At 43.5% G+C, this 13,415-nt stretch overlaps 1 protein-coding gene across 2 annotated transcripts in view; it reads left to right on the top strand.

The window, feature by feature from the left end:
* The first annotated feature begins 258 nt into the window (after positions 1 to 258).
* Positions 259 to 13,415, top strand: part of CIMIP2B (ciliary microtubule inner protein 2B) — a 28,842-nt gene continuing 15,685 nt past the window's right edge. Inside the window, exon 1 of one of the 2 annotated variants that reach the window (XM_073553165.1) lies at positions 259 to 347. In XM_073553165.1, the coding sequence (XP_073409266.1) occupies positions 313 to 347 (35 nt within the window). In that variant the 5' untranslated portion in view covers positions 259 to 312. Of the gene's footprint in view, positions 348 to 9,123; positions 9,384 to 13,415 lie in introns of those variants that run through there. The other variant, XM_073553164.1, reaches the window with a different exon arrangement.

Here is a 13,415-nt window from a genome sequence, read left to right as displayed (position 1 = left end):
TGGTCGGGTGTTTTGGAAAGAGCAGCTCGGTCTCCAGGAGCTCATCCTGGTTCCTCTCCTACAGCTGGTATGTGCAGAGTGAACATCCAAGCCCCGTTATGCTGGAACAGTACAGCATCCAGGGCTTGCAATAGAGTGTAAATGGAGCTAAAAAGGAAAGCACTGGGTTCTAATAAGATGGCGCCTGGCCACACCTACAGCTGTGATTGAGCTGCCCACAGAGGTGTGCCCAGTTCCCTCCTGATGCTGCTGCAATGATACAGATAGGGTCGTAAGCCGACCGTTATGTCTTATGCCCAGGGACTGCGGTAAATGAGCATGGAAAGTGTCGTTCAGCAGCCAGCAAGGTAAGATGGCAGCCCCCAGTGGCTGCATTAATATAGTAAAAAAAAACAAACCATACACACCACTGAGTCAAGCTTAGGGGACAATATCTTTTTATACTTTTTTCTTTTTTACATTAAATTATGAAAAAACACGGCACCTTCCCTTTAAGGGATTCAGAAAAAGAATTGGAGGGATCCAATGGATGGATATCCTTAAGGACAAAAATGTCCAGGAAGGATGGGAAATCTTGAAAAATGAAATTCTCGAAGCACAATTGTTAACAATTCCGAAAAGAGGGGAGAATAGGAAGCGTTTAAGGAAAGCAGGATGGATGAACACAGAACTTAAGCACATGCTAAAAAGGAAGAAAGAAATGTTTATAAAATGGAAAGAGGGAGGCATATCTAAAGAAGAATATAATGCTGTCTGCAGAAATTGTAGGGCACAAATCAGATTATCTAAAGCTGACAATGAATTGACGCTTGCACGAGATGTCAAAAGCAATAATAAAAGATTTTGGGGATATGTCAAAAGTAAAAGAAAAGTCAAAGATGCTATAGGATTTTTACAGGATGAAAATGATGAAATGGTAAGACAGGATGTTGAGAAGGCCAAACTTTTAAATTCCTATTTTGCATCTGTTTTCTCTCAGAAAGGAAATGTAACATCAGCTGTTCTTCACTGTCCTATTAAGGGAATAGAAGAATCCAGGATATCTATAAACAGAAAATTAGTGAGGAAACACTTAGCTAACCTAAATGAATTGAAGTCTCCAGGTCCAGATGAATTACACCCCAGAGTTCTGAAGGAGATAGCAGAAGAAATTTTTGAACTCCTCGCCAAAATCTTTGAAAATTCTTGGAGAACAGGAGAAGTCCCAGAAAACTGGAGAAGAGCAAATGTTGTTCCTATCTTCAAAAAGGGGAAGAAGGTAGACCCAAGTAACTACAGGCCGGTGAGTCTGACTTCTATACCAGGAAAGATCTTTGAGCAAATTATTAAACAACATGTATGTCAGTACCTGGACAAGAATGAAGTGATTAAACAGAGTCAGCATGGGTTTGCAACTAATAAGTCATGTCAAAATAACTTAATTTCCTTCTATGACGGAATCACTGATTGGGTGGATCAGGGAAATGCTGTAGATATAGTATATCTTGACTTCAGCAAAGCATTTGACAAAGTATCTCACACAATCCTTATTGAAAAAATGACTAGGTATGGAATGGACAAGGCAACTGTTAGGTGTATTCATAACTGGCTTAGTGATCGGACCCAAAGAGTGGTTGTAAATGGCTGCACATCCAGTTGGAAGAATGTCTCAAGTGGGGTACCACAGGGCTCTGTCCTGGGCCCTGTATTGTTCAACATCTTTATCAATGATTTAGATTAAGGAATTGAGGGTAAACTGATTAAATTTGCTGATGACACAAAGCTAGGAGGGATAGCTAATACTAGAGAAGAGAGAGAGGATTCAAAAAGATATAAATACACTGGAGCAGTGGGCAGCAACTAACAGAATGTTTTTTAACAGGGAAAAATGCAAAGTACTACATCTTGGCAATAAAAATGAAAAAAGCATATACAGAATGGGTGGAATAGGGCTAAGCAACAGCACATGTGAAAAAGACTTGTGTATACTAATAGATCACAGACTGAATATGAGTCAACAGTGTAATGCAGCAGCAAAAAAGGCAAATGCAATTCTAGGATGTATAAACAGAAGCATACAGTCTAGATCACGTGAAGTCATTATTGCCCTCTACTCCTCTTTGGTTAGACCTCATCTGGAATATTGTGTCCAGTTTTGGGCACCACATTTTAAAAAAGACATCAACAAACTGGAGCAAGTTCAGAAAAGAGCAACCAGAATGGTGACCGGTCTGCAAACCCTGTCTTATGAGGAAAGGTTGCAGGATTTGGGAATGTTTAGCTTGCAGAAGAGAAGACTGAGAGGAGACTTAGTAGCTGTCTACAAATATCTCAAGGGCTGTCACATTGTAGAAGGATCATCTTTATTCTCATTTGCACAAGGAAAGACTAGAAGCAATGGGATGAAACTGAATGGGAGGAGACACAGATTAGATATTAGAAAACATTTTTTGACAGAGTGATCAATGAGTGGAACAAGCTGCCACGAGAAGTGGTGAGTTCTCCTTCAATAGAAGTCTTCAAACAGAGGCTGGACAGACATCTGACTGGGCTGATTTAGCGAATCCTGCTTTGAGCAGGGGTTTGGACCAGATGGCCCAGGAGGTCCCTTCCAACTCTACGATTCTATGATTCTATAACTAGATGACTTCAGCAAAAAGCATAAAACTGTGACCATATTTAGGTTACATGTGAACAGGGACTGAATGTCATTCGCATCAAAATTGCAATGTGAAAGTAGATGATGTCCGACAAACTGAATAAAGAAGAATTGCATCCAACATGGTAAATAATGAAACATTATGTCTCTCTTAAGAAGTTTCTTTCCCTGAGGGAATCTAGTTTGTAAATTCAAAATGTTTCCTTGGTGAGAAGGAGATGTTTAAGATCTCTTCCCTTCTCGGGGTAATGAGTTTTTAATGAGTTTTTCTATTACAAAAGCATGAAAAGTTTTAGTACTACCAAAATGTTCGAGTCCGCGCGGCTGCATGTCTCGCGCTGTTTGACAGCGGCAACACATGCAGAGATAGACATCAAAACCGCACAGTTTATCAGTGATGCACCGGGCAGAGATTTCATGAAATTGCATGCATTTAGCTTGGACAGTTAGGTCGTATTTGGCAAAATATCATTTAAGAAAAAAAACTACAGCTCGTTTTGCAAAAAAATCAAGACGTCGTATAGTGAAGCCTATGTAAAAATAAGAATGTTTTGGCTGCTATAAAGTGAAATATTCCATTTTGCTGACTCGTCAGGTTGGACTGGGGCGCGGGCAGGCAGCAGACCGTAGGCGCTTTCTTCATTTTAGTCAGTAATAGCATTAGGCCTCCACCTCTATGTACTTTGTATCAGTATATGGGATGTCCGCCAATGTTCACAAGAAGATGTTGTGGTTTGTGTGAATTGTGACGTAGCCTTGGTGATGACTGCGGGTTCAGCATTATGATGGAGTGATCTCAAAAGCATTTCACATACAAAAGCCATTTTGTGATATTATAGGCAGGAAGCGCACAAATTCCAGTGTGATGTTGTGGAAGATCACTATCATGTAGTATTGCATCAAATTTTTTAATAGAATCCTATGGAGGGAAAATATCCCAAAAATCCAATATTGTAAACTGTGTACAAGGTCGCAAGCAAACCTATAGCTCTATGTTAGCTCTGTGATCTAACACCATCACATTGGTGCAATACTCCAGGTCATATCAATGCTAGGTCACAGCTTCTCCAGACGTCATTGCTTGTCCAGCTCACCCGCATGCACTACGTGAAGATCCGGAGCAAAGGAAGCATCCGTGCCTTGGACGAGAATGATCGCAAAGAACAAAAAATCCGGCTCCATGAAAATAAAAAACTTTATTGGTGTGGATAGAAAACACTCCAGTCTATAGGGTTCACACTACCTGACACTAGTAGTTTTATCCACTACCAAGGCATTTTAGTTCACCAATTAGGATGTTTTCTATTCACACCAATAAGGAAGAGTTTTTGGATTTTGGTGGATTTTTCTTACTTTTTTCAGCTGAACATGGACATAAGCTATTTTCTGGCACTATTCACATTTCTGACTTCTTTTTTTTTGTGCACCGATGGTCCACATAAAACAATTGGAGATGTCCTATTCTGGTCTGTACTGTGGGCAGATCTCACCCATTTGAGACAATGGAATCAGTAGGCGGACCATCATGGACCACTTAGAAAACCTCCTTCCATTTTTTTTGTTTGTGAATGTGATAAATAACATGTTGTTAATCCAGTATTTTGCACCTGTGTTGCTAACATCTTACTACATGGGCTGGCTGCACCCTGTTGGGCATTTTGTTCTAAGATCTGGGCAGGTAAGCAGTGCTGCCTATTTTTCTGCTGTGTAATTTGAATTTTTGGAGGCTTTTAAGTCTTCTTTTGTGGTTTTGCTATTAGTTTAGTGTAGGGACTTGCAAGCGTGGGGACCCGTGACGTGGGTTGCAAGCTTGTGTATTTTGACCAAAATATCGACCAATACCTCACATTTTTTTTTGTATTTTTTGCACTACTTCTCAGGGTGCAGCCAAGCCCAGCACTTCTGGTTGTGTATACAGGGATGTTCACACTGGGATGCATTGAGAGTGTGCTGGTCAGCCCGCCTAATCGAGTAGTAGGGTAATGACTAATAGGCTATGAACCAGACACTATGCAGTACCCTTGTGTGAACAGCACCCTATACGGGCCTTTATTGTGCAATGGTATACTGGGCAGTCAACCCATCCAGGAATGGATAGGTGAAGAGTGGCTGATAATCTAGTATTTTGCACCTGTGTTGCTAACATCTTGCTATATGGGCTGGCTGCCCCCAGTTGTGCATTTGTTCTAAGATCTGGGCTGGTAAGCAGTGCTGCCTATTTTCCAACTATGAGTTTACCATCAAGTACCGAGCGGGACATAAGAACGCTAATGCTGATACGCTGTCCAGGATGCCCAATTCACCAGACGGGGGAGAAGATCCAAAAGAACTAGAAGAAATCGAGTTACCAGCCTTCCACTGCCCAATTGCGGCCCAGCGCTCTCAAGGGGTGAGAAATAAGCGCTATTTCATACGAGAGGCCACGTTGAACCCATTACCCCATCATGAGTGGGCAGAGATGCAAGATAGTGACCCAGCCGTTCGCCTAGTAAAGGACCTGCTGACACAAGCTGATTCACACCCTGGTCCAGATGCCCCACAGGAAGCACAGCAGTTATGGAAGGAGAGAGGCAAGCTGTTTATCTATGAGGGTAAACTGTGTCGGAGGAACATCAACTCGCATACCCACAAACTGGTCTGGCAAGTGGTAGTCCCGAAGCGAGATGCGCCAATGGTCTTGGAGGTGTAACACGATGGAGCAGGACACTTCGGGTGGAAGAAGATGGAGGTCCTACTTTGTGAAAGATTCTACTGGGTTGGCATGAGGAGAGCAATTGAGAAGTGGTGCCGAGAATGTGGACTATGCAACCTGCGCAGGAAAGACCGTAACAGCCAGCGAGCCCCATTACAGCCGATCATCAAGAACCAGCCGCTTGAACTGGTAGCATGAAGATGACTCCGAGTAGGAATGGCTACACCTACGCTCTGACCATCTTTGAACATTACTAAAGGTTCTTGATAGTTGTGCCTGACAAAGACCAAACAGCGAAGACCGCAGCCAAGGCATTTCAACAACACTTTTGTCGACCGCACTGTTACCCTGAACCAGTGCTCACCGACCAAGGTCCAGCCTTTGAGGCAGAAGTGTTCCAGGAGTTCTGTAACACGTACGGTTGCAAGAGAATCAGGATGATGACGTACCATCTACAGACAAATGGCATGTGTGAGAAGATGAACCAGGTGGTAATTGACCTATTGAAGACCTTACCTCTGGAAGAACGAAACCAGTGGCCAGAGAAGTTGCCAGATCTGGTAGATCTATATAATCACATACCGGTAAACTCCACCAATTGCACTCCAGCCTACCTGATGAGGGCAATACCTGGCAAGTTACCCATTGATTTGGATATGGGAGTCTTAACACCTGAGATGACATCACCAGATGCAGACTGGGATACAGAGCGGCAGCAACAATATTGCAAAGTGCAAGAATGTGTGGAGAAAAGTTTGTCCCAGGCAAGACAGAGGCAGGAAAGGAATTACAATCAACACGCCCCTGCAGTTCCCTTGACACCAGGAGAACAAGTACTCAAAAGAAAGAGATGAGTTCACAAACTAGATGACCAGTGGGAGGCTGAGCCATACACCATTATACCTTCAGACTTTAACAACACCAAGGTATGCCTCATCAGCAAGGATGGAGGAGAAACCTCAGAGGCAGTCTCAAGAGATCATCTAAAAGTGTGCCCTGAACAACTGAAAGACAAAGAGGAAGTCCAAGACACCCCTCGGCACACAGTAGAGATGGAAGAGAAGATCCATACTGTCCATGCAGAATTTCCTTGGTCATGGACCCAAGTGAATCAGGCTATCGTAGTACCAGTCCTAACCTTTCACCAGCCTACTGCACCGGATGAAGCAGAGACTCTTAATGAAACGGCTCCAGTAACAGATGCCATATCTGCAGTGGAATGCGGAAATCTGGACCCTGCTAGTGACGAATCTGTCAGTCTCATGGTGAGTCTAAGAGTCAGGAGAAGGCAGTCCAGAATACCAATACTACACAGGTCCACTTATAGTGTAGTGACTAGTGCATTCGCTGCACCAGCAGTAGACAATAGAGAACAGGTCAGGTCTTTGGAGATACCTGTCCTGCGCAGATCCGCTCGTAGTACCAGAGGTCAGATCCCTGTCCATTATAGAGAATACATAATGTAATAAGTTAATAAGAATGTATAGTTGTAACCATTAAGCATAAGAGCCTACAGAGACTTACTGTATGAACTTATTAAGTATTCGTAATAACCAGTTGAAGGACAATTGGGCAACAGGACTATCTGTGGTCAGGACTTTATTTGCAAATAGTTACCCCAACTTGGCCTTGAAAATAAGCTGCCGGCGTGGCCGAAAAACCAGGCCCATCTACAGAGTGCCCTGTAGCCATGCCCAGGGACGACAGACGACACACAAAGTGGGCTAAGGCGGTTCCCACCAACCAAAACCCATGTACAAGAGCAAAGACAATTCCTGGACAGCAGCATAAGGACTGGTAGCTGCAGTAATTGTGTTATTGTTTTTTTTTAGGTTTTGATAATTTTTACATTTTTAAGACATTGTAGATTTTCATTTATTGTTGTTGTTAACAGTTCTTGTTATGTTACCTCAGTCTGGGAGTACGGAGTTTCACTGGGGGGGGAATGTGGCACCCCAGAGTCTGGTTGCAATGGTGACATTGCCTCCCTGAAAGGGGTGATGTCATGCCTGAAGGCGGGGGGGTCCCCATGCCAGGTAACACAGTGTACATGTCAATTCCTATTCCAGGCCAGAAAGGTGAGCTTCCTTATAAATTCTGGCCAGCAGTTGGGGTTAGTGAGTCAGAAAGAAGTCAGTTGAGAGAGTAAACAGGGAAGTTGTCATGGAAACGGGAGCCAGCTGGAGCTCGTGACAGGACAGTGAGAGAGGAGGGTTGGCAGTTGGTCTGTGGAGAGGAAAGGGACTGGAGCAGAGACAAGAGCTCAGGGGGATAAAAACTGCATATAGCTGACCCCAGAGCGGAGCTCTGACAAAAAGGGACGCCAGAGTCCTTGGCTGGGTGGGTGGTGCACACTTTGACAGCCGAATCTAGAGGGCAGGGTACTACAAGCTCCCTGGCCACACCGAACACCTGAAGGCACGGCAGCAGACCAAGAGCCCAGGGCTGACAGTGAAGAGGACAGTGCCCGTGATATAGGCTCACGCTGTCTGCCATACAGGTTAGAAATCATCACACAAGAGAGGGCCGCAGATTAGCTACAAGCAGCAAGGACCCTAAAAGAGAGCGCAGAAGGAAGTTCCCCAACCTCACCTACAGGGTAGATCCCCTGAAAGCCTCTAGGCAAGCCGGACTCAATCCGTCATCTGTAATTGGTACCCCAGATTGCATCTACTTTCAAGTAAAAGGTAAAGAAACTGGACCTCTCTGTGTCCTTCGCTTATTCTCTGCACCCCAACGTTCACCACCATCCGAACAATCAAATATATTTGCCCTGGGGCCCTGCTCTACCCATGTGGAACTGAACCATCTTTGCTGCTTCACCATCTGCCCCAGTGGACCTAAACTGCAGCGTCGGCCACCCATTGCCGAACACCATGGTTGGCGTCATGACCAAACACCACCATATAATTATCCTCCATTTTATGACATGGTCAGGGCCATGGACCTCCCTCATAAAACTGTCCGGTCCGATTCAGAGTACCCCTCGGTCCTGGCAGGTGCATCAGAATCTATGGGATATTGTCAAGAGGAAGATGAGACACCAGACCCAACAATGCAGACGAGCTGAAGGCTGCTATCAAAGCAACCTGGGCTTCCATAACCCCTCAGCAGTGCCACAGGCTGATCGCCTCCATGCCACACCGCATTGATGCAATAAATGATGCAAAAGGAGCCCCGACCAAGTATTGAGTGCATTTACTGAACATACATTTCAGATTTTAAAATCATTTTTCAAGCTGGTGTTATAAAGTATTCTAATTTACTGAGATAATGACTTTTGGGATTTCATTGGCTGTAACCCATAATCATCAACATTAACAGAAATAAACACATGAAATAGATCACTCTGTGTGTAATGACTCCATATAATATGAGTTTCACTTTTTGTACTGAAGAACTGAAATAAATTCACTTTTTGATGATATTATAATTTTGTGAGAAGAGCCTGTATCTTCGGTTTCGGAGAAGACTCAAGTGCTATCATGAATCGGAGCCCTAGGCTAAGAGAACCCTTTGTAAGTCTGTGTTTTCATGGTGTCCTCTACACGCCGGCATGCCCACCGAGTTTTCCCAGGCAAAGACTTTTCAGGAGGACACAAATATCTTCCTGAAGCTGCTTCGCCTGCAGTCTTGCCATCGCTCTTGCCGCTGGCGTCTTTAACTCTATGCTTTTCAAAAATAAGCATGTCCCTTCTTTTAACCACTTCAGGGTTTCAGTGACAAAAGTCTTTTCGACGTTGCTGGGCATTATGTTAATTTTTGGGGCCACTTTTTCAGGCCTATTCCGGGTGGACTCTCCATAGTCTGTGTGCAGCAATTCCCTGCCATTCATCGCCCGGTGTCCTCTCTCCTCCTCCCTGTTACTAGTTTCTAATCATCCTTGACAACACACAATACACAGCGACACAGACTCACACTCAGTAACACAAACACCCGGCCACAGACACAGGGGAGCAGATCCCCAGAGAGGACCCTGGGCGTCATGGCAGCCATCTACCCCCCAAAAATCAGCCCAATGCTGATGACACCTGACCCCCATTATATCCCAGGGTAAGTCCAGCTCCAGGGCACCACCGCTTTACTCTCAGTCCTCCTTCTACCAAATATTGATCTTTTCTGATGGAAACATCATTGGTAAATACCAAGCTGATACATTTCACCTGTGCTGAGCTCTAGTAACAAGCCAGGAGAGGAGAGATGAGAGCAGATGTCTGTACAGGGCTGAGGATTTCCTGGGTTAGATCCTATGGAAACAAACCCTCAGCTGTGAAGCATTGCTTCTACATAATTATAGCAAAAAAAATGTCTTTATCCACTGACTGCAAGCAGAAATCTTGAAATGGTGACATTGGTACTAAAAGGATATTAGAAGGTCAAAGAACCTTTTCTGCTGCGCTATGCGATGCCGCGCTCACTTCTGCTGCTCCGGAGGACGTTTATCTCATGTGACACATAAATTATATCGGTTTCTATCATTTGTGCTTTTGTTTTTCTGCAGTGTATCAAAGTGTTTGCTCTACATAATACTGCAGAAGTGCAGAGGCTAGTGATACCTGGGGGCTGGGCCACAATGTATCCAAAGGTATACTCAGCAGAGAACGTATCACAATGTATCTGACACTCTCCACTGAGTATCCTAAAGGGTATCACAATGTATCTGATCCTTTAGAATACTCAGTGGAGAGTGTATCACAATGTATCTGATCCTTAGGATACTCAGTGAAGAGTGTATCACAATGTATCTGATCCTTTAGAATACTCAGTGGAGAGTGTATCACAATGTATCTGATCCTTAGGATACTCAGTGAAGAGTGTATCACAATGTATCTGATCCTTTTGGATTCTCAGTGGAGAGTGTATCACAATGTATCTGATCCTTAGGATACTCAGTGGAGAGTGTATCACCATGTATCTGATCCTTAGGATACTCAGTGGAGAGTGTATCACAATGTATCTGATCCTTAGGATACTCAGTGGAGAGTGTATCACAATGTATCTGATCCTTAGGATACTCAGTGGAGAGTGTATCACAATGTATCTGATCCTTTAGAATACTCAGTGGAGAGTGTATCACAATGTATCTGATCCTTAGGATACTGCGTGGAGAGTGTATCACAATGTATCTGATCCTTTAGAATACTCAGAGGAGAGTGTATCACAATGTATCTGATCCTTAGGATACTCAGTGAAGAGTGTATCACAATGTATCTGATCCTTTTGGATTCTCAGTGGAGAGTGTATCACAATGTATCTGATCCTTAGGATACTCAATGGAGAGTGTATCACAATGTGCCTGATCCTTAGGATACTCAGTGGAGAGTGTATCACAATGTATCTGATCCTTTTGGATTCTCAGTGGAGAGTGTATCACAATGTATCTGATCCTTAGGATACTCAGTGGAGAGTGTATCACCATGTATCTGATCCTTAGGATACTGCGTGGAGAGTGTATCACAATGTATCTGATCCTTTAGAATACTCAGTGGAGAGTGTATCACAATGTATCTGATCCTTAGGATACTCAGTGAAGAGTGTATCACAATGTATCTGATCCTTTTGGATTCTCAGTGGAGAGTGTATCACAATGTATCTGATCCTTAGGATACTCAATGGAGAGTGTATCACAATGTGTCTGATCCTTAGGATACTCAGTGGAGAGTGTATCACAATGTATCTGATCCTTTTGGATTCTCAGTGGAGAGTGTATCACAATGTATCTGATCCTTAGGATACTCAGTGGAGAGTGTATCACCATGTGTCTGATCCTTAGGATACTCAGTGGAGAGTGTATCACAATGTATCTGATCCTTAGGATACTCAGTGGAGAGTGTATCACAATGTATCTGATCCTTAGGATACTCAGTGGAGAGTGTATCACAATGTATCTGATCCTTAGGATACTCAGTGGAGAGTGTGTCACAATGTGTCTGATCCTTAGGATACTCAGTGGAGAGTGTATCACAATGTATCTGATCTTTAGGATACTCAGTGGAGAGTGTATCACAATGTATCTGATCCTTTAGGATACTTAGTGGAGAGTGTATCACAATGTATCTGATCCTTAGGATACTCAGTGGAGAGTGTATCACAATGTATCTGATCCTTAGGATACTCAGTGGAGAGTGTATCACTATGTATCTGATCCTTAGGATACTCAGTGGAGAGTGTGTCACAATGTGTCTGATCCTTAGGATACTCAGTGGAGAGTGTATCACAATGTATCTGATCCTTAGGATACTCAGTGGAGAGTGTGTCACAATGTATCTGATCCTTTAGGATACTCAGTGGAGAGTGTGTCACAATGTGTCTGATCCTTAGGATACTCAGTGGAGAGTGTATCACAATGTATCTGATCCTTAGGATACTCAGTGGAGAGTGTATCACAATGTATCTGATCCTTAGGATACTCAGTGGAGAGTGTATCACAATGTGTCTGATCCTTAGGATACTCAGTGGAGAGTGTATCACAATGTATCTGATCCTTAGGATATTCAGTGGATAGTGTATCACAATGTATCTGATCCTTAGGATACTCAGTGGAGAGTGTATCACAATGTATCTGATCCTTTAGGATACTCAGTGGAGAGTGTATCACCATGTATCTGATCCTTAGGATACTCAGTGGAGAGTGTATCACAATGTATCTGATCCTTAGGATACTCAGTGGAGAGTGTATCACAATGTATCTGATCCTTAGGATACTCAGTGGAGAGTGCATCACAATGTATCTGATCCTTAGGATTCTCAGTGGAGAGTGTATCACAATGTATCTAATCCTTAGGACACTCAGTGGAGAGTGTATCACAATGTATCTGATCCTTAGGATTCTCAGTGGAGAGTGTATCACAATGTATCTAATCCTTAGGATACTCAGGGAATAGTGTATCACCATGTATCTGATCCTTAGGATTCTCAGTGGAGAGTGTATCACAATGTATCTAATCCATAGGATACTCAGGGAATAGTGTATCACAATGTATCTGATCCTTAGGATTCTGTATCTCTCGGCAGATGAGCTTCTCCCACACCCCTGAGCTCTTCTGCTATGTTTCTAAGCCTATGTGATGCTGTAGATTTAGTATTTTGTCTTCCTATGTAATACCCAGGGACACTTTGTTGCAATGTATCCAAGCTCATCTGATACCAGCCATGTTCTGCGCTCGCACCCGAACCCCACCCATCCTTTAGCACAGCAAAGTCTTGGAAGTCTTGTAGACCACAGCAACCAATCAGATTGTTCCGATGAGAATACAACGTCACATATTGACAGACGGCCGGATGCTATTGGCTGCTCAGGTGTCCTTATAATGACATCAAATGGTTTTATCCTTGTTATAAACATATAAATTAATGAAAGGGAAAATTAGAGCTGATAGGGAAGCAATGGCAAACACTGCTGCTGGGGAGTTATTATGAAGGGACTAGTCAACTTTTCTAGAGTTTCCCTTTAAGTATTAATATTTAATAATTGACTGCATAATACAAGTTTATAAACGTGATACTATGTGCCAACGTGAACTCCTGGCAGTGGTGTACCAACCATCGAGACAGGGTATGCCACCGGAGCCGTAGTGGAAGGAGCCGGGCCTTTTTTTACAATTTCTCCTGTTCGCTGTGATTCTTTTAAAGAAGCTTCCTGCAGCCACCACTAGGGGGAGCGCACTGTATACATATTTATACACTCTCAGTAAACGGGTTGTCCAGAAACATTACATTTTTTATATTTTTTATTATGGGTCTAAAACTAACAGGCAGGTAGTTGCTAACAGAGGCTACTACCTGCCTGTTCAACCCGGCATCAGGGAAGAGCAGTCACCGACCACTCCTGCCTGCGATTCAGCTGCTCCATGTCCACAGGGCAGCTCTTCCAGGCTGATCTGTTGATCTGCTCTACTGATTGACAGCCAGCTTCCCGCAGTTAGTGGCATTGAGCCGACTGTCAATCAGCATGGTGTTGTGTTATGAATGAGTCACCGGAGGAGGAAAAAACAAAAACACAAGCTAAGTCCAGAAAACCGGAGAGGTTGGTAGCTAGCGGATTGCAGACCCCTGATCCTATTCACCACAACTAACAGTAGCCGA

Source organism: Dendrobates tinctorius, unplaced genomic scaffold, assembly GCF_039654945.1.
Source record: "Dendrobates tinctorius isolate UK_male_01 unplaced genomic scaffold, ASM3965494v1 ptg000197l, whole genome shotgun sequence".
In the NCBI taxonomy this organism is placed as follows: domain Eukaryota; kingdom Metazoa; phylum Chordata; class Amphibia; order Anura; family Dendrobatidae; genus Dendrobates; species Dendrobates tinctorius.
The sequence above is the reverse complement of the archived record's forward strand: the minus strand, read 5'-3'. Positions and strand labels throughout refer to the sequence as shown.